Genomic DNA, 22804 nt, shown 5'->3' with positions numbered 1-22804 from the left:
GAATCCCTTGGGTCACTTGCCTGTTCTGATCACAACGTTGTACTCAGGTCAGCTGCCGCTTCAATACTCAAGCCTAAAATTAAGCGTGTCAAGTACCGTCCACTTACTGATTCAGCGATTTGCACCTATGGTCGATGGATAGCTACTTACCCTTTTCCAGAAGTCTATGGAGACGAAAGACTCGATAAAAAATGTCAACTGTTCAACGAAGTTCTCCATGCAAATACCTTGAGTTTTTTCCAGAAGACTTTCACTAGATGTGAAAGTGATAAACCCTGGATAACCCCCCAAATCAAGAAACTAATCCGAAAAAAGTGCAAGCTTTTCCAAGAAGGAGATTCGCAAAACGCGAAAAAATTGCGAAATCACATTACCCCTTTCACGAGAAGTGCGAAGGAAGATTACGGGCGAGAGAAATTTTCGGACAGTCTTAGGCAAACTAATCCCAGGAAATGGCACAGAGCGGCCAAGCAAATCACTGGCAAACCCATTCATAACAGCATAAAAATAAGCCACCCTGACGGAACATACACAACTGCTGATGAGGTTAATCAATATTTCACCCGCATCTGGACCTCATTTCTTTCTCCAACACGAGCTAAGAAGTCAGAAATACTTGACTCCTGTACAGAAGAAGGTGAAATTGTTTTCGATGAGATGACAACCTATAAGACCCCGATGAAGGTGAAAGTAAACTGTTCAGCTTATCCAGACGAACTTCCACCCAAACTGATTCGAGAATACGCTCCTTTCATTGCGAAACCACTCTCAGTGCTGATAAACCTTTGCTTTCGTATAGTGATCTTTCCAGCTGTTTGGAAGAAAGCTTACGTTAGAATAATTCCGAAGGTTACCAACCCCAAGAGCTGTGACGAACTTAGACCTATTTCGTAAACAACATGCCTGGCAAAAGTGGTCGAGACCTTTATCATGACGGTCTTACTTGATCAAATCAAGGGATCTATCGACCAGAGACAATACGGCGGACTGAAAGACTGTAATACCTCAGTGTACCTAGTGCGGATATACGATAGTCTCAAGTGGGTGGAAAAAGGTCACAGTTTTGTAGACCTTGGTGCAATAGATTTCCAAAAGGCATTTGATTTAATCAATCATATTGTAGCTGCCCTTAATCTCAGACTAATGGGGGCTAAGAAAAAGACTCTTACGCTCGTGTTGGACTTTCTCAGTCAGAGGATGAATCTTGTGTTTGCTCTCTACGAAGGTGACAGTAATTCCGAATGGTCCTCATCCACCTGAGGAGCCCCTCAAGGCACTAAGCTTGCAGCTATTGTATTCTTGTCTGTAATTAACTTCCTCATAGCTGACTATGACGACCGCTACAAGTTCGTGGATGACCTGTCATTTATCCTGAAATATTTAGTACAAAACGGAGTTGTGACGCTAAAGTACAGTTCAGATTTTTTCAGTGTTTTCAAAAAGAGTGCGCGGAGCTAAATCTTGAGATTAATTGAATTGAATTTATTTATAACCCTTTATAATACACATGAAAAACGGAGTAAAATGTGAATAAAAGAAAAGAGGAAAAAGAAAAGAACCTAAAAAACTAAACAAAAAACTTTGCAACACTTCACCTTTACTTAAAAACACTCACAACATACAAAAGCAAAACATTCATTGAATCAAAATAGCGCTCCATGGTTGCCGACCAATTCTACTATTATAAGCTTCTATGTTTTTTCTGATACAAGCATTCGGTTCTATGATGCCGTATCTTTTAATGACCCAGGAGTTGCTTGACCATGGTGGAAGGGCAAGCAGGTATTTGGCATACCGGAAATAGATTCGCCGAAGCTCCTTCGTCACGGTTATCGTAAACGTAAGCCAAAAAGGTGCAAGATATAGGAAATTCAGGAGTGCAGAAGCATTGTAAAGTTTCACTAGCAGTTTGCGGTTGAGTCGAAGTTTGTTTGCTACCAAGCTTCCGTATGCAGTTGCTGTTCAACGTTGGAAATGAAGGATCAAGAGCCTTCTAGTTGCTTTAAGAGTGTCACCGATGGGAAGCTCTAAATATTTCATTTGTGATTTTGGGGAAACTGGCGCGCCGTCGAGATTAATAGTAAATCCTGCTCGAGTTTCAACCCAGTTGAACAGAACCACGTCCGATTTTTCTCTATTGAATGTAAGGTTAATCTTAGCATATTCTTTACTTAAAATGGTAAAATTTCTTTCGAACGACTGTACTGTTCGACTGGGGTTAAAATATCATCTGCATAAGCGATAAGTGGCACATCAATCCCTTTTAAAATACACGAAGGAACTGCGCTGGATTGAGCGTTCAGGATACAGTTATTAAAGGCAACTTGAGAGGTAAGGGCACCCTGTCTGACGCCTGGACGGACTGGAATAACGAAACGTGTTATGGTCCCATCAGGTAGCCTGATTACAACAGCAAGACGTGTCAACTCCCCGTTTATATAGCTCAAGGAGAATTTGAGCGTGAATCAGAGAGTCCGAAAGCATGGCTTATATCATGACTCCCTAGGACGAGCGAATCACCAGACTTATCAGCATCTATAAGTATTGACGATAGTGCAGTAAGTGCATGGGCACACCCTAGGCCTTTTTGGAAGCCAAACTGATATGGCGGCATGTAGCATTTATCTGTAAGTTCTAGCATTACGAGTGTTTCAAAAATCTTGCAGAAAGTAGTAGCAACTGTAATAGGGCGATATGAAGAACACTCATTCAGCGATTTTTTTTTTTGGAACAGGAGTAAGACGACCAGAAGAGAACGAGGAACTATTCCAGTTGTGAACTCTATTTGGAACATGAGATCAAGGTGACAAAATAACAGGGGACTTCCAAGAAGAATGTGTTTAGCACAAGTATTATCTGTACCCCCTCGAAAAAGGTTTCTTAATTTTTTGCACAGAATTCATAATATCAGACAGGGAAACAATAAACATGGTCTTTTTTCACTGCCTGAAACCATATACAGTCTTTTTTGACAGTATCCGATTGAGATCACACTTAAGGGGATATTCTACTTTAGAATCAGGTTCTGAAAACTCTTTCAAAAAATGATGTTGCCAGGCCTCAGCAGAGATATGAGCTGACGGAGCGTTTCTTTCACTCTGGTTGCGGGTCAAACTTTTCCACAGAAGCGTCGGACTACTCATTATCTTTTCTGAAAAATCAGAACGAATAGCGGCTCTATGTTTTTGCAGTTCTTTGGAAAAATAGCGCTTTGTGGAAATCCGTATTTGGTCCACTATGCCGTTCTTTGGTCCCCCGCATTCTATCCATATGCCTAGCCAAAATTTGGCCTTCTGGCAGGCTTCAACAAGGGACGGGTTCCCGGACCAGCCCTTAACTTGTGACCCGGCATGGACTCTGGATCGAGGGACAAAGTGCGATTCCGCTTGTAGTAGCGCAAGCGAAATAAGTGACGAGTACATATTTAGTTTTAGACGAATTTCAGACGTGGGAATAGGTACTGATGTTTGGAGCAAGTCAAAAGGTATTTTTATCTTCGAAAGTAGATTATCAAGCGAGTACTGATACTGAGTCAAATCGGTTTTACTCCATTCAATGATTGTTCTCCATTTTAAAGGTCGATTTGCGCGCATTCGATAAAATGGTGCACTGATTCGGAACGACAGCGGTAAATGGTGAGAAACAAAAAATTCACGGAGCACATCTACTGTTAATGAGCTACTAAAAATACTACTAGATACAAGGACATGATCAAGGTTAGAAACTGATCCGGTAGGGTGAATGTACGTGAAGTAACCCGCTTTCGGTACAAGAGCACTTTCATTTGGAATCAGACTAAGCAGAAGAACTGAACGGGAGCTTTCACTTTTGGATATATCACAATTAAAGTCCCCGAATATCATCCAAAGGAGACGAGAAGCACTAATTTTATTCATACATTTCCACAGTTCTTTGCAGGCTAGAGCAAACTTCATTTCGGAGCAATCGTCTCTGTAGTCGGTGGGCAGGTACATATTTATTATAACAGTCTCGCCAACTCTAACTGCTAAGAAATGGTCGGAACCAGCGAACAATTCGGTGTTAATATGCCCACTTATTAGCGTAGCAAGTCCACCCGAGGGGCACCCTCGTTTCTTAGGGTTTTTTTCGCTGGTACAAAATGGACCATGTGTGAGGGTAAGGCATCCAATATATTTCTAGTGTCGTTTGACAGAAACTGTTCTTGGAGACAAATAATTTCTTCGGTGTGGCAGAGCTGTTCAAGCAAGGTAATTTTGGTACTAAGACTACCATTCATATTCCACGAGACGAAACGCTTGTCAATATAAAATGCATTCATTTTGGGCGTTTGAGGTCATTAACTTCACTGACTTGTTAGATGGGCAGCTAGCGTGGTAGCATGTGTGTCGGGTGCTTGTATAGCTTAGGCACCGCATCGCATTCTGGCAAGGATTTTCTATCGTGGCACCATAGTTATTTTGAGCACAACGGGCACACTTCGATATGTTTTTATACTGGACCGCTATATGGCCAGATTCATGGCAGTTGTAGCAACGTTTCGGAAGAAAGACGAATTCTTGAATTCTGAAACTTTCAAAGCCCACTTTCATTGACAGTTTTACGGCAGTATCAAGGTATTCACGACTTGGAAAATAAAGCTTGAATGCGCGTGATTTTCCACATTGTTCGGCTTTCTCACATCCAGAAACTAGACTTTGAATTATCTCTGCGTCAAGGGGTTCAGGTATCCCTTTAATCAGTCCTATGTATAAAGAGGTTTTTACTTTGGCATTGGATTCTGAATTTTTATTTTTGATCGCTAGCGCTATTTTTCTCGCCGTAGCCTTGTGAGCTACAGCCATGCGCCAACCGTTCCTTCCAGGCCTTAGTTCAACTTTGGTGGCGTCTAAAGCTTCGCCACATGCAGATTCGATAAAGTTCTTTCGTTCCAGTGGTGTTTTCAAGGGTGGAGGCTTTTTTATAACGACGGAGTATGATAGCTTTTGTGGAGCGTAAAGTTCACTAGAGGGGCTGGTATGGGTAGAACCGTGGAACTCACCTTTGTTAATACGTTCCATAAAGCCGCCAGAACGACGACACATGTCGTTTACTTTAGTAGTTATATATGCATGTATCTCCTCCACACAAGCCGGGACTTCTGTAGGTTCAAAAATAACGAAGGTAGGCAAGGCACGATTTTCCTTTGCTGACTTGACAAAGAATTTGGCTATATCCAAAACATTTTCATCATCTTTCAGAGACTTGCGAAAGGGGTCTGGTAGACCAGATTTTAACAGCAATAGTTCTTTTGCACTTAGGATGTCATCTCCACTGAAGAATTCCACAGCACGGCTTAAAATCAGCTGGTGTTTTATGACAGCGAGCATTGACCTCGACACAAAGTTTAATACCGCATTCTAAATGACATTATTTTTATTCATTATCGCTGCTAATCAGGCCGCAGTAACCAGTCCGAAAATCAGTGCAGGGGCGAGCCAAGCTCGTAATCAAGCGTCAGTTAATTCAGAATAAATTATCTCACAGGGATGATTCACAATGAATGAAGGAACAAGGGAAGTGTAAGGAACTCCTCAACTATTCCCCGCAATTTACGGGTAACTTAATACCGGCAGGTACAATACGTTGCTTGCGGGAGGCTCATTCCCCTCTTCTGCTTGTTCCCAGCACGCTTCTTAATTATATGAAATCAAAATTATCTATGGTCACTGAAATAATCAGAGTTTAAACCACTGAATTAATGCAGGCTTAAAATCCCAAAAAAAATATATTCACTCTGAATCTAGGTCAAGTTGAGCCATAGCAAATATTATGAAATAACAACTGAATTACCTGCGGTCACTGAATTAATTCGAGTTCATAGCACTGAATTAATACAAGTCCAAAACAGGCTTTAAAATCCAATAGATCGAAAGAGGTGTTCGAACTTGCAAGACTAAATGAAGACTAATTGAAGTGCGCTTTAACCCACTAAAAAGTGATGTTATGGAGCCAAATGTTCCATTCCTTCTAACAAACAGTATCAAGATCCTTGGAGTTACTTTCTCTAATGACTGCAGCTTTGCCGCACATATTGAAAACGTGGTTAAAAGTGCAAACGCTAGTCTACAGACTTTAAGCGGTATGCGTAGGTTCAGTGCGAACACAGAGAGTATTAAGTATGCATACATAGCGTAGGTCCGCCCCATTCTGGAATATGAGTGCCCTCAGCACTTAGAACAGTGTATCTTTGTCAGGAGCTTGAATCGGTTCAGAAGCGAGCGGTATCGATCATCTTGGGCCGCCGTGACATCCCCTAAGAAAAGGCTCTAGAAGTGCTAGGACTGCCGTCACTCCAAAACCGGTACGAAACTCTGATAATGAGTTTTGGAAAGTTCTTGCTTTCTAAATCTCAGCACCGTGACATTTTACCTGATCAACGTCTACCATCAAGAACGAGAAAGCAAGATAAGTTAGTTCCCGTTAAAGCAAGAACAAACCGATATGGTAATTCTTTCGTCCCGGTTTTCGTCAAAATGTACGATAAGAGTTAATATTTATACTTTGATTTATATTTACAAGTGTAGTTTGATTTTGAATATGTTGTAAAGAAACACACATCAGCGATAGCTGTCACGTTTTTGCTATTAAACCTGTCTACTACTACTACTACTACATTCTATTTTTAAGCATTTAATTCAATTACTTTCACGCAGCTCTTTCTAATTGCTCAAATTCTGTTTAATATTAATAGTGTTTTATTTATTTTTCAGTTATTTTCTTTTTAGTTTCTCATTGGTTCGCCATCCTCACTTTTACTAACATTAATTCTGAACTATCTTTCTAGACTAGGACTTCGTTCGAGGCAAAGCCGTTCAAAGGGTGGGGCGACAGGGGCAAGCCACCCTGGGCATCGTGACTGGGGGTATGGCGTTACCAAGGCTGGGGGGTTACCCCTTTGATCAAGTTTTTCTCTTTGACTCGGAATTTTTGCAGTGTGGTAAAATAAAACACAAGAAATCAACAAATAAAAAAAGGAAAATTATAAGAAATATATGGGAGTGTATGGGAACAACAAAACACTGTAAACTACCATACCCTATGATTCAAATTTTTTCAAGCAATGAACTATGCATATAATTTTGTCATATAATTAATTATAAGAAAACTTAAAATTCGTATTTCTACAAGTTTTTTTTTCTCGACGGATCTATGTAAATGCCATTGGTATACAGGTGTTTTAATTTTACGATGACGGAGTTGGAAGTTACCTGAAAACTGGACAGAGGCTTTCCAAATTGTTTTCTTACTTTCAAGTAGTCGACTGCCAAATCTAAAGAAGCCTGCGCGGCACCCAGAGAGCAAGAAGCTACAAAAAAAAACGAAATTAATATTTAATCGCTTATTTTTTAAGTCACGTACATGATTAACACTGAAACTTAAGTGGTTACCAAAACTGCGACTCATTCTCTTGAAGGAAGTCCTTGTCTACCTCAAAAATGTATTTATTTTCCTCAGGTTCTACGTCCCTATTCAGAAACAGAATGTTCAAAAACCCATTTTACACTTCCATGAGACAGGTATAAAGCATACAACCCTGTCTTTCAGCCATACAACCCTAAATTTAACTTGAATCGATTACAAGATGGCGCTAGGTACACTATGAATTGGAAAAAGTACATAGCAAAAAAAAATATTTCTTGATCTTGAATCAAGAATGACAGCGCTTTCGTGGTTTGTACGCCTCAAAACCTCAGAAGCAGTTCTAAAGATAAAAATTTAAACTATGGCATGCACTTTTTTTCTAAGAAAAATATATTCAATCCAATAAAATTTTATCACAAAGTCATATAAAAACAGTATTTTCGCCAATAGTTATTTAGGAAGTCAGCAAGCAAACCATACAAAATACGGAAGGATGGTTGTTAAGAGTAGTAGAGACTAAGGATCCCTTTCAGACTAGGTAAATGTCAAATAACATCCCGTCCTAGTAGCAGTGCCACATCAAGTAATAAGTGTTACAGCAAAAATAGCGTCATTAATATGAATGACTTGCCGATTCGTAGTTTTTAGTTTCGAATTTCGGCAAAAATACAAAATACTTAAGAGTACCTGTCCTGATGGACCACTAACGTCACTGTTGGCATCTAGACCTGTTTCCAAATCTGTATGGCAATCGTGCTGCTAATGACAGATTGAAGAAGTTGCAACTATTAATCTACGATTAAATTTTACAATTAGTTTTATAGTTAGTTATACAATTTTAAACAACGTTTTACAGCTATATAAAGTCCACTAGGGAAGATCTTATTGGGAAGGGAGCACTGCGGAAATTGTTCCGGAGAGGAAGCAATTTTCCGAGGGAACCAAGCCTAGCAGCGCTGTGAATATTATATTTGGAAAGTACGGTGGTTCGGAAACTGAAGGGGACTACTTTTTTGTTAACATAGTTTTTCCTTCAGAAAAGCCTTTAAGTTTATATAGTAAAATATTATCCAGTATAGATACTGCTAGATTTGTGAAAAATGGAGACTTAAAAAATATGAAGAAGACATTAAAGGGTTATTATAACCGTAATTCAACTAAGGAAAGAAACTAAAGCTAAACAAGAGCTAAGAGCTCATATGGCACTTGTGGCGAGGCCGGAAGAGCCAAGAGCTCATATGGTACGAGCTCTAGCAAAATTCTAAGAATCAATACATTGATTTCAAAATGAAAATCAGAGGCCTAATGCCGGTCGGGATTTAAAATAAGAACTCTGAGTCACAAGGTCCTCCTAAATATCAAAGTCATTAAGATACGATCACTCACTAGTAAGTTATAAATGCCTCATTTTTTCTATTTTTCCCCTCCCTTCAGCCCCCCAGATGGTCGAATAGGGGAAAGCGACTTTATCAAGTCAATTTGTGCAGCTCCTTGACACACCTACCAATTTTCATAGTCCTAGCACGTCCAGAAGCGCCAAACTCGCAGAAGCACTGAACCCCACCCCCTAAATCTCCCAAAGAGAGCGGATCCAGTACGGTTACGTCAAGCACGTATCTACGACATTTGCTTATTCTACCCACCATGTTTCATCCCAAATTCTCCATTCCAAGCGTTTTCCAAGATTTCCGGTTTCCCCCTCCAGCTCCCCCCAATGTCAACAGATCTGGTCGGAATTTGAAATAAGAGCTCTGAGACATCAGTTCCTTCTAAATATCAAATTTCATTAAGATACAGTCACCCGTTCTTAAGTTAAAAACACCTCAATTTTTCTAATTTTTCCAAACTAACACCCCCCAGCTCCCCCAAAGAGAAAGGATCCGTTCCAATTATGTCAATCACGCATCTAAATATCAAAAGCCTCATTTTTTTCTAATTTTTTTAATTACCCCCCTCCAGCTCCACCAAAGTGAGAAGATCCGGTCTGGTTATGTCAGTCACGTCTCTTGGACTTGTGCTTATTCTTTCCACCAGGTTTTATCCTGATCTCTCCACTTTAAGCGTTTTCCAAGATTTCCGGTTCCCCCGGCCCCCCCCTCCAATGACGCTAGATCCGGTTGAGCTTTAAAATAAGAGATCTGAGTTAAGAGGTCCTTCTAAATATGAAATTTCATTGAGATCCGACCATTCCTTCGTAAGTTAAAAATACCTATTTTTTTTAAATTTTCAGAATTAACCCCCCCCCCCCAACTCCCCCAAATAGAGCAGATCCATTCCGGTTATGTCAATCACGTATCTAGGACTTCTGCTTATTTTTCCCACCCAGTTTCATCCCAATCCCTCCACTTTAAGCGTTTTCCAAGATTTTAGGTCCCCTCCCAACTACCCCCAATGTCACCAGATCCGGTCGAGATTTAAAATATGAGCTCTGAGACACGATATCCTTCTAGATATGAAATTTCATTAAGATCCGATCACCCGTTCTTAAGTTAAAAAATACCTCAATTTTTCTAATTTTTCCAAATTAACACCCCCCAGTTCCCCCAAAGAGAAAGGATCCGTTCCAGTTATGTCAATCACGCATCTATAACTTATGCTTATTCTTCCCATCAAGTTTCATCCCGATTTCTCAACTCTAAGCGTTATCCAAGATTTCTGTTTCCCCCCTCCAACCCCCCCATGTCCCTGGATCCAATTAGAATTGAAAATGGAGTATCTGAGACATAAGATCCTCCTATATATCAAGTTTCATTAAGATCCGATCACCCATTCATAAGATAAAGATACATCAATTTCCACGTTTTCCAAGAATTCCGGTTTCCCCCTCCAAATCCCCCCAATGTCGCTGGATCTGGTTGGGATTCAAGATGAGAGCTCTAAGGCACAATACCCCTCTAAATATCAAAAGCCTCATTTTTTCTAATTTTTCCGAATAACCCCTCCTCCCCCCCCCCAGCTCCACCAAAGTGAGAAGATCCGATCTGGTTATGTCAGTCACGTATCTTGGACTTGTGCTTATTCTTCCCACCATGTTTCATCCTGATCTCTCCGCTTTAAGCGTTTTCCAAGATTTCCAGTTCCCCCCCAACCCGCCTCCAATGACGCTGGATCCGGTCGAGCTTTAAAATAAAAGATCTGAATTAAGAGGTACTTCTAAATATGAAATTTCATTGAGCTCCGATCACTCCTTCGTAAGGCAAAAATACCTCGTTTTTTCTAAATTTTCAGAATTAACCCCCCCCCCCTCCCCAACTTCTCCAAATAGAGCAGATCCGTTCCGGTTAGGTCAATCACGTATTTAGGACTACTGAATATTTTTCCCACCCAGTTTCATCCCGATCCCTCCACTCTAAGCGTTTTGCAAAATTTTAGGTCCCCTCCCAACTACCCCCAATGTCACCAGATCCGGTCGAGATTTAAAATATGCGCTCTGAGACACGATATCCTTCTAAATATGAAATTTCATTAAGATCCGATCACCCGTTCTTAAGTTAAAAATACCTCAATTTTTCTAATTTTTCCAAATTAACACCCCCCAGTTCCCCCAAGGAGAAAGGATCCGTTCCAATTATGTCAATCACGCATCTATAACTTATGCTTATTCTTCCCATCAAGTTTCATCCCAATTTCTCAACTCTAAGCGTTTTCCAAGATTTCTGTTTCCCCCCTCCAACCCCCCCATGTCCCTGGATCCAATTAGAATTGAAAATGGAGTATCTGAGACATAAGATCCTCCTATATATCAAGTTTCATTAAGATCCGATCACCCATTCATAAGATAAAGATAAATCAATTTTCACGTTTTCCAAGAATTCCGGTTTCCCCCTCTAAATCCCCCCAATGTCGCTGGATCTGGTTGGGATTCAAAATGAGAGCTCTAAGGCACAAGACCCCTCTAAATATCAAAAGCCTCATTTTTTCTAATTTTTCCGAATAACCCCTCCACCCCCCCCCAGCTCCACCAAAGTGAGAAGATCCGATCTGGTTATGTCAGTCACGTATCTTGGACTTGTGCTTATTCTTCCCACCATGTTTCATCCTGATCTCTCCGCTTTAAGCGTTTTCCAAGATTTCCAGTTCCCCCCCAACCCCTCTCCAATGACGCTGGATCCGGTCGAGCTTTAAAATAAAAGATCTGAATTAAGAGGTCCTTCTAAATATGAAATTTCATTGAGCTCCGATCACTCCTTCGTAAGTTAAAAATACCTCGTTTTTTTCTAAATTTTCAGAATTAACCCCCCCCCCTTCCCCAAATAGAGCAGATCCGTTCCGGTTAGGTCAATCACGTATCTAGGACTTCTGAATATTTTTCCCACCCAGTTTCATCCCGATCCCTCCACTCTAAGCGTTTTCCAAAATTTTAGGTCCCCTCCCAACTACCCCCAATGTCACCAGATCCGGTCGAGATTTAAAATATGAGCTCTGAGACACGATATCCTTCTAAATATCAAACTTCATTAAGATCCGATCACCCGTTCTTAAGTTAAAAAATACCTCAATTTTTCTAGTTTTTCCAAATTAACCGTCCCCCCGCTCCTCCCCATATCGTCGAATCGGGGAACCAACAATTTCTAATTTAATCTGGTCTCGCTCCTGATGCGCCTGCCAAATTTCATTGTCCTAGCTTACCTGGAAGTGCCTAAACTAGCAAAACCGGGACACACCGACAGACTGATCGACAAAATTTGCTATCGCTATTTGTTACTTGGTAGATACCAAGTGCTATTAAAAGCAAAGTAAGAGAAGAAAACTACTAAAAACTAAAGTTGAATACAAAAAAAAAATCAGGAACATGCAAGTGGTGAATTACTTCTGCGCAGAATGACTATTTTAAAGAACGTTCAGCTTCTAATTGTCACTCCCTATAAGCGTCATACTGTTTACATTATGGTAACGAAAATTGCAAGATAAGAGCATTTAGCATAATCTCTAGAAAAGATTAAAATATTGCCTTCTAGGATTTTTTTTTTCTGTTTTGGAAATCTTGCAAGAAACAGTATATACGGGGAAATTACAGAATTGGAGACGATGTTTTTAAATATTATTCATTCACAGATTATAGCGTAAATTCTCGTTTCTTGGGTAGCATCTGTAACATTTAGTCAAACTCGTTTAACAACCCAAGAAAAAGGATCACAAAAATACCGTGCCCAAATTTCAAAATTACAAAAATACCATGTTTTTATATATATATATATATATATATATATATATATATATATATATATATATATATATATATATATTATATATATATATATATATATATATATATATATATATATATATATATATATATATATATATATATATATATATATATACATGTATATATAAATCAAGACATTGAATAGTGTTAATGGAGATTGGATGACCACCATCTTGTATTTAAGCAGTCACTTAAAGTAAATGACATTGATCACAGGGACTCATAAAATTTAATGTAGATTCTCTGATGCAAAAACAAAAAAAAAGTCCCAGTACCCAGTTTAATCCAAAAGAAAACGATTTCATCTTTTATTTCTTACTCGCCTTATGTATTCAAGCTTACTTCTCTTTATGAGTGTTGAAATGTATTAGCTTGTTCCTATTATTTTAAACTCGTTAAATATCAACTTTAATATATATATATATATATATATATATATATATATATATATATATATATATATATATATATATATATATATATATATATATATATATGTTTCAAATAACATTAAAAAAAATAGAGCTTACCAATATTAATTCTTCCGCCATTTAGGCCTTTCATGGCAATGAGGAAACCGTCCGCTTCATTTCCAAGACGATTAGCTGCAGGAACTCGGCAATCTTCAAATATAACTTGTCTCGTAGGTTGTGAATTCCAACCAATTTTTTTCTCTTTCTTTCCAAAACTTAAACCTAAACCAAATTATGTCACAAAGGCAAAAAAAGAAAAAAAAAAATAACAAAAAATTGACTTCAAGAGATTCTTTTATGCATTCTTCACGAGCTAAAAACTTCTAAATTCCAAGCTAATACACAATTGAACAGGAACTCATTATTACAGTTTATTGATGAATATTTGTTACCGTGAATGTCCCAAATCTTGTTAATGTCGATATTCACCAGGGAATTTTCGAAATTCTTTTTTTTTCTGCTTGGATTCAATTAGCTTTGCGAGTCAGCTTTTTCAGTCTTATGCAAGCTATGATGGTAAAAATTAAAGTTAGGTTGTTAGATTGGGTTAGGTTAAATTTGGTAGTAAATATGAGAAATAGGTTAAAAACCTAAGCAAACCTAACCCAATCCACCCTAAACTAACAAAACCTATCTATTCTAATCTAGCCTGCCATCACCAAACCTTGAATTGTAAAATATGACTGGCAACGCTGACTAAATGCAAGAAGAAAAAAAAAGGTGTTTCGGAAACTCACCAGTGAATGTCAACATTCACTAATTTGCGGACATTCACGGAACATACTAACAAATTCATTATTAATGCCAGTAATACAACGCATTGATGTATTCAAATCATTGAATATATTAATTTCTATATACAAAATAAGGTATACTCATTTTTGCCATATTCTAAAAGTTTAAGTAAGGAATTCCAAAAATAAAGATTTTCTTTTGCATACCCTAACAAGTTATATTCTTCCAGAAGACAGAAAAATTTCTATAAGTTAGTAATTTCAAATTATGATGTTCCTTGCAACGGAACAAAAAAAACGTTAGGGGTCTGATCCCTCTGATGACCCTTGACCCTTGAGAAAATTAATTTACAACACCACTCATCATACTTCAACTGACAAGTTACAAATAAAGAGTTGCAAAGAAAAACATGACTACTATAAAAAAAGAATTAGTTTTCACAATTTATATACTTCTTGTCAATACATGTAAGGACTATGTACCAGATAGCAAGATATTACTTAAACTACTATGCATTGACATAATAAGTATTTTTTACTATTCCTAGTGGGTAATGCATCTTCTTTAACTTGATTAGAAAAAAGAGAATCATAAGTTTTTGTGTCTTTTCTACTGCTTCCATCCATTATATCTCGAGTTCGTTCTGATATTCGCGACAATGGTATTTAAATCAAAGCATTGCTTTAAGCCAATAGTTTTGTAAGTTCCAGTTTTCGGTCTGGAGCAACTTTATCGCCGTTCGAAAAATTTTGGGTAGCTTTAAAATAATTAGGCCCGTGATTTCTAACGTGGGGCACATGTCCCACCGGTTGGTAGGAGATGGGCAGGGTGTGCATCCTTCGGCTGACGATATTTTTTAGCCTTAATTTTGAAGACAAAAAAATCATGTGAATGAAGCCACATTCAAATGCATTTAAAAAGCAAAAGAGATACGTAATAGTATTACAATGACTTTACACATTGTATAAGAGGTGCTGTATTGAGACAATATTTTTCATAAGCATAAACTATGCCTAGACGACGACCCAAAAAAACAGATACCAAGTTAATGGACTTTTAAGCTTCCATCAGGTGAATACATGTAAAATTTTGACCAACAAAATTTTAATATTATGAGGGGGGTCATCAGGATTTTAGAAATGCCTAAGCGGGGCATGGCCCAAAATCGGTTGGGAACCACTGCTTTAGGCTCGAAGGAACATCTTGAGCCTCAGAAAGCCGTTGGGTGAGCTTATATTGTCAGCTAATTCACACTAAATGGTGCGAAGTTTTGCTAAATTCTCCTTGATTTTGCAAGTTAAGTTTGTTGCACAAAAAAAAGATCCAGGTTGAAAAACTTATGATTAGGGGTAACCATTTTGATTTAATACAATAAAACTGAAAAAAATAAGACGTATTTAATGTTGCTTCATATTCAAAGCCATTAATTCCAAATGAATTATCTAGAGAAGATACCAAGGCTAGATGCTCCTCATCTCAAGAGGTGGTCCAGTATTGGCAAAACCATTGTGAGAAGTATGTGGTGTTCCAAGGTGATCTAATTTGAATAGGTTTAGGGGAATAATGTTTTGAATGTTTAGGATTAGCCTACAGAGAACACACGAGTGGAACTTCGAATTATCTTTTTTATTTTAGTCAGTCTCTTTAATGACCCCTCCCCCCCAAAAAAACATCCTACATTATTCAATATAACCCCTTGCTTGATTGTTTTTGCTGTTTTGATGAATGTTCTCCCCTCCTCCGTCCCTCCCCTTCTCTTACCGATGAATACTAATCACTATATGGCTAATTAAGCCAGCCAGTTATTAGGAAATCAATGAAATGTTCAGTATTACGTAGTATTATGTAGGTACCTTAGAAACCTTTAAATGGCAAGAGAAAATACATACAAGTGCATCGTCGTGACATAAGCAGCGTGTAAAATTACCTGGAGTTCCTTTTTCAACAACAACACAGGATATCCCCTTTGGTCCAAGTTCACCGGTTCTACACATGACTAGATAAACATCACTTTCTCCGCCACCACTAATGAAAGCCTGAAATTAGATTCATGTAAATCAAACAAGGAAAGAAGACGAAAAAAATAAAATTAAATATATCAAGTTCCCAAAGTTCTTTCAAATAGATCTACAGGCAAGGGCCATATCTACTGACAAAACCATATTTTAATCAATCTCAGGGATGTCAGTTTGAAAGAATAATTACATACTTTCCTTTCCTTATGTAGACCTCAACATACTTCTCTGAAAAGAAGAAGTGTGCTTTATCCATGACCTGATGAAAATAAAATGACCTACAAAAAACTAATTGAGGTAATAATAAACAAGAAAACCACTAAATTCAAATAAAAGAGATTTTCGATTTTAATCGATTTTTTTTAATCGCATCCGTATATAAAGTTAATTCCCACATAAACCCAACCACCAGTACCACGATCTGTGTTCCTTCGGAACGATTTTTTGAAAGTTAGTAAGTGTAAAAGTCGTTGTTTTCTTTGCCAAGATCATTTTGTCCCACGAACTTCTGTTAAAAGTACATTGTATAATAAAAATTTTGCATGCAAGTTACGTGGTAATGTTAATTGTAGAACAACCAATGTAATTTACCTATTAGAATGTAATAAATGCTGCCTACAATATGTGGGGGAAACAACTAATAATATATATAAAAGATTTTCTGGACACAAGACAACAGTTAATAATGAAAAAACTAATAACTATCTAGTTCAACATTGTAGTAGTGGTAAATGTTCCATATCAGATATAACTGTCACAATTTTAGAAAATTTAGAATTAGAAAATTTAAATAAAGAAGAGAAGAATAATAGACTACGTAAACAGGAGGATTTCTGGATCCATACTCTTGGTACAGCTTATCCTTTTGGGCTAAATGATCGTGTAGCAAAATATGGTGACATGTCTCATGTTGTTGTTAAATGTATTGATGGTTTTATGGACCATCCTTCTTTTACTTGTCCTACTAAACGTAAAAAACGATCGAGAGGACATAGGAAAAATAATAGAAAAAATGAATTAGATGTACATATGCTTTCTATAGATCTATGCCAGCTACTTGAATCTAGGGGTATGATTTCTGTAATAAAGTGTCTAAATAATTTATCCAAGAGGAATTTAATCAAACTTTTCTGGATTGTTAAGAATAATACAGCTCTTGAATATAATTTTAAAGTAATATGTGATACAATTTGCATTCTAACTAAAACGAAATTTATTTCAAAAAAGAAAAAGTTTGATAAGATTAGTAATAAGGATAACAGATTATATTTACCTATTAATTTTACTTGTAAGCAGATTGAAGATATTAATTTACCAGAAATTTTAAATCAGCGGCATGTGAAACAGGCCCTTCCTAGTAATTTAAATCATAATGATAGTCCAGTTTTAACTTATAAATTTTCAAAAACTATTGGGCAAATTATTTTTAATTATAATTTAATACTAAAAAAACTAGATAGCGATATAAATTGGAAACCGGTTTGTAATTGTAAGCAACTTGGCCCATTTGTAAATCCTACTTACAAACATGTTATAACAGGGGACTTGTCAATAATAAAGCAAGATGATCTTCAAATTATAATGAATAAAGGGGCTAATTTCCGTCTTTCTCATCATCTGAAACCATCGAGTGTTCTTGATGGCTTGGAAAATGATTTTGATTTATTTATTGATAAGTGGTGTAAGAAAGAGAATAAAAATAAAGAGAGTTTTCAAAGTTGGAAGAATTTAATTATTAGTAGAGTAAGAAATAAAATATATTCTAACTTAAAAAATAGTAACACTAAATCATTATTTTATAATGCGAAGATTAAACAAGCAATTGCTAATCTAAAGAACGAATTTGTAATTGTGCCAGTGGATAAAGCTAATAATAATTTTGCCATAATTTGTCAGAAACTGTATTGTGATATCTTAAAAAGGGAGTTATGCACAACTAATGTTTATGAAAAGGTAAATATAGAGGATGAGAATTTAATTGAAAAGACTGAAGAAATACTTTTTAAAAATTTTAATATTAAAATAAATGACAATGATAAAAAGTTCCCTTTCCTATATTGGACTGTAAAATTTCATAAGAATCCCCCTAAACCACGGTTTATTGCAGGAGCAGCTAAATGTCCAACCCGCATTGCTGCTACTGACCTCTCTTTAATTTTAAAGGAAATTGTAAATAAACTTAAAACCTATTGTTCTGGTATTAAAAAATTTTCGAATTTTAATCCATATTGGAGTGTTAATAATTCACTGCAGGTGATAGATTCTTTAACAATGGTTTCAGCTAAAAGAATTGAGTCTTTCGATTTTGCGACAATGTATACTAATTTATCACTTAATTTAGTGTTTGATAATTTAAAAACTGTTATAAAGAAATCTTTCCTCTTATCTAGTAAAAGGTTCTTAAAAATAGACAGTTATAATAAAAAAGCCATATGGACAAACTGCTTTAATACTACAGTTAACTTGAGATGTTACAGCTTGGATATGATTTTTGAGTTATTGGAATTTGTTTTATACAATACTTATATAAGATTTGGGGGTGATTTGTACAAGCAAATTATGGGAATTCCCATGGGGGGGAATGCCAGCCCATTTATAGCTGACTTGTTTTTAAGTCAACTAGAATATAAATATATGATGGATAAGAATAATCCAATTAATTTAAAACATGCTTTGTCAAATAATAAAAGATATTTAGATGATATTTTGGTCTTAAATTGTAAGGATTTCATTGATATTTCTAAAAATATATATCCATCAGAGCTTATTCTTGAGCCTAGTCATAGCGCTGGTCATGAAGATCATTTCTTAGATTTAAATATTAATATTTGTGATAATAATAAATTAAGTTTTAAAATGTATAATAAAACGGATGATTTTGATTTTGAAGTGATTAGTTTCCCATTCCCTGAAAGTAATATACACTCAAATATCACATATTCAGCGTTTTTCTCACAGTTACTTCGTTATGCAAGGATTTGTAGTAATTATATTGATTTTAAAAATAGATGTAAAATCTTAAGCCAAAAATTGATATCAAGAGGTTTTTCTGCAAATAAATTAACTTGGCAATTTAAAAAATTTAGTTTTCATTATAACGAACTTTTAAATAAATATCAAAAGAATTATCTAGAAATGCTTAAAGAAATTTTTAACTAATTTGGGAGGTTTGAGAAATGTTGTCACAGCGCCATTTATTTTGAATTGCGTTTCTAATTGAGCGTAATTTTTTGAAAAATTAGCCACATGGTAAAGATGAATTCTATAATTGTTTAGTTCATTCAGGTTTTTTGCAATGTGTTAATATTTGTGATTTGGTAAAATTTATAATATTTAGTTTACCTATTGTTGCTAAAGGGAGGGATATATTAACAGGATAAGCTTGTTTTGGTTTTGGTTTTACTTGGTTGTTTTACATTTGCTGTTTTTTTTTTTTCATAGGCATGTAATTTGGGGGTGATACCTGACGCGGGGATGCCATGGATATTCTGTGGTAGCCACAACACTGTGCTGGGTAGAGAATTTAGAGTGGCGAAACCCAATATAGGCCAGTGTATTCTCCTGATGAGCCCTTATGTTGGGTGTTGCCTCTGAATTATTTGTCTATATTATTTTTTCTATTGTTCAGTAAATGACGACTTATACTTATTGACGACATGACTGCCTGTCCATGGATTATTCTTTATGGTTGATTGTGTGTGGCTATGCTGTTTGACCTATGTGATTGTATGGATGAGTAGGGTTGAGGCCTCATTCAAGTGCTGGTCTATATTAATCACTAATTTAGGAAAACAGTCTTCCTTTTCTCCTTCTGTCTCTTTATTTTATTTTATTTTTTTATTTTTTTTTTTTTTTTTATTATTTTTTTTTTTTTTTTTTTTTGTGTGTGTTTGTGCTGTAGCATTGGTGATTTCTCTTTTCATGATATATATATATATATATATATATTACCTTAAACACTGCCTTTCTATGATGAACAAATAAAAGTTCAAATGGGGATTGCTAAGCTGTTCTCAACGGAAGAACAACTTAACAATGTCTGTTCAATCACACTTCGATCCTTCTTATCTACTTTCCCCTCTTATTCTTTCTTTGAGAACAGATTGACCGATATCTTTTGGCAATTACATTAAAAGCGTGAAAACGTCATATACGATCTTTCGACGTGTGAGTGATGATTTAGAGTTTAGAAAAATCACTATGGCAGGCAAGTATGACTCCTCCCCAATCAGTATAGTGAAGTCAAGGGGATACCGGATAAAATTTAAACGATTAATTACTAATAGAGTAGGGATTTTTTTTACGATATTATTTTACAACAATAAATCTTTTGACGCAGGCAGCAAAAAAAAACAACTAAACTAGCAAAGATCAGTGGGCATATGTAAAAGTGCATTCAATACGTATAAAAATACGCTAATATGAGTGCTAGACACCTCATGTGAACATACCTTAACAAATCTAGTGTTTGACCTTCTTTTGCAAAAGCTTTCATTATATGAGCAAACTTGACATGAGTTTCATTTACACTGCCATATGTAGAATGTAGAAAACGTGACAAACAGGGGAATGGTTCGCAGCAGAGCCAACTAAGGTTTTTGATACAAAAGTTTAAGACAAACTTAATGCTTCAAACCGAAAGACTGTAGACAAAATAAGAGATAAGTGACACAATCTGGCATAATAGACCAAATCTAGATAGCTAAGCAAAATTTAGCTTCACACAAAGATTGACATCCTTAATATAGCCAAACAGCATGCTTAAGCTTTAGAACTTATTGACTCCTTCATGGTCATTTTAATCCAAACGCTACCTACATACAGATTAATTGATAAAATTGAAAAATGTGATTTGTCATACAGAGGACAGGATTTACACTCAATACAGTTAAAATGGTTGGGGGGGGGGGGCTGTTCCAGGCGCCATAGCTAGAGAAGGGGGAACCAAGACTTGAAGAGTGATTGTGTCAATCATTTACACGTTCACATAATTTTTTTTCAGGGGGGAAGGGGAGATTTTGCCCAGGACACCACCAAAACAGGAGCAGTCCTCTTCATCGTTATCAAAACGGAAATTTCCGGATTAAAGCTTCCACTATATCTTTTCATTATTCTAGTCTTATCTCAACTTAACTGGCCATCCTGCATTCTATTTTTTGAAACACTTAATAAAACTATGCTAAGCCTCTTTACTCATCCTGAATCACTTTCCAAACAATCGACTTCGTTTCTATGCTCAAACTTAAAGCTCTAAAAAGCTTAAACTCTAAGCTTTGTTTCTAAGCTCAAACCCCTTCATCCGTAAACAAGATATAGTACAGGGACCTCCACGTAACAAAACCTTATACCTTAGACAATCTTTAAACAGTATTTCATTATTTGAAGTCCTAATTTTTCAGAGTCGATCTCCCATCAACTTTAAACTTCCCATCATTTTCTTTGTCTTCCTTACTATGTTTAATGACATTTCTTTTCAAGGATTTCGGCCGTCAGCAACATATGTCTGTTGTATATGGATTCTAATCCACGATAAGTGACAGGAACCTTTGTTTTTGTCGCTGTTTTTTTTTTTTTTTTTTTTTCAGTCTTATCATTAATACAGGTTGTCCATCAAGCCAGCCTCACGAACTAATTTCCAAAAAAAAAAATGTATTAGCCTACTGATTTGGAATTTCACCTATGAAACCGAGAACTCGTTTTGGACCTGAGAAATCATCCTCTTGAAATGTGATTATTGTTTTCATGAGTCTATTGGTGCCATTTCTATTTTTTATTTATTTATTTTTATGTATCATTTTTATATAGGAGGAACAGCCAAAGGCGTTTTATGGATGTTTCTTGCTGTAGTACGAAGAGCTATCCCCAAAGAGACAGCGTTCTGATTGCGTTCTTTTTCAGTTTATCTTTCAAAGGCTCAAATATACAGTTCTATATAAGCACAGCATTTTAAAATTATTTGTTTATTTTACGATGCTTTCTTTGGACAAGTCAATTGAACTTGAAAAAGAAATTCTCTAGTCCACAGCTACATTGAAAAAAAGGTGAATTATTACTTTCGTTCCGTTTAAAACGTAGGAATCCCCATCAAAACGTGCATTCGTGGAGAGACTAGCAGCATCAGAGCCACTTCCAGGCTCTGTTAGGCAGTAAGAGGCAAATAACTCCATAGAAGCAAGCCGGGAAACCCATTTTTCACGTTGGCTATCATTGCCAAAGCAGTCAATCATCCATGCACACATGCTGAAAATATAATGTATTAAGAGCACAGACTCAAATACTTTGAAGTAGAATTATGTGTATTGAATTAAAATATAAAAAACAAGATTTATGCGTTTGAACGTAATTTAACTGATATTCCTATTTCTTAGGTCCTTAGAATGGTGTTCAAAATTAAAATTAAATATGATCCTTTTGAGAGATATTTATCTTAGCAATCAATCATTTTAGTCACACTAAAACACTACTAAAAACGTAAAACAGTTGTTTCGTCCAAGAAACTTCACTTGTTGAATCTTCAGGAGAAAACTAAAACCAGTTCAAAATTTTGAATTTCAATTCTTGCCAAAATTAAAGAGTTAGCAGCAAAACTAGAGCCTGAGTTAGCTATAATTCTACTCCATAAAAACATACTGTAAACACACTGATTGATTCTTTCTTCATACTTTATCCAGCATAACATATCTTCGCTTCTATGAAAGGATAGGAATAGAAGTACAGCCAAAATTGTCCTTCAGGAGGGTGAATGTCAACACATTTTATTGAAATGGACTTCGGGTAAGTTTATAAAACGTAGGTTCATAAAGGTCCATTCTTTGATAGAGGGGGACAGGAGAATTTCTCAGAGGGGACAAGAAAGCACTAAAGAAATGCATCTTTACGTTACTATTTTTGGTGTTCTCAAAGAATTCCCTTGATCCTTTCCTATTGGTCTCTCCTCCATAAGATCATAACACAATTGCAATTAAATAGGGAGTCTTGACGATGAAGAC

The 22804-nt window shown here is 36.3% G+C and overlaps 1 protein-coding gene across 1 annotated transcript in view; it reads right to left on the bottom strand.

Annotated features, from left to right (window-relative positions):
* The window catches only part of LOC136042002 (isobutyryl-CoA dehydrogenase, mitochondrial-like), a 46951-nt gene that overhangs the window by 12243 nt on the left and 11904 nt on the right, over positions 1-22804 (bottom strand). Inside the window, exons 3-6 of the mRNA XM_065726838.1 lie at positions 21869-22055; positions 15728-15836; positions 13123-13287; positions 7230-7327 (exon numbers count right to left, since the gene is read on the bottom strand). Coding sequence (XP_065582910.1) covers positions 7230-7327; positions 13123-13287; positions 15728-15836; positions 21869-22055 — 559 coding nt within the window. The remainder of the gene's footprint in view (positions 1-7229; positions 7328-13122; positions 13288-15727; positions 15837-21868; positions 22056-22804) is intronic.

This window comes from Artemia franciscana, chromosome 2 (genome assembly GCF_032884065.1).
Source record: "Artemia franciscana chromosome 2, ASM3288406v1, whole genome shotgun sequence".
Classification (NCBI taxonomy): domain Eukaryota; kingdom Metazoa; phylum Arthropoda; class Branchiopoda; order Anostraca; family Artemiidae; genus Artemia; species Artemia franciscana.
Note: the sequence above shows the minus strand (reverse complement) of the source record. Positions and strands in the feature narration are given on the sequence as shown.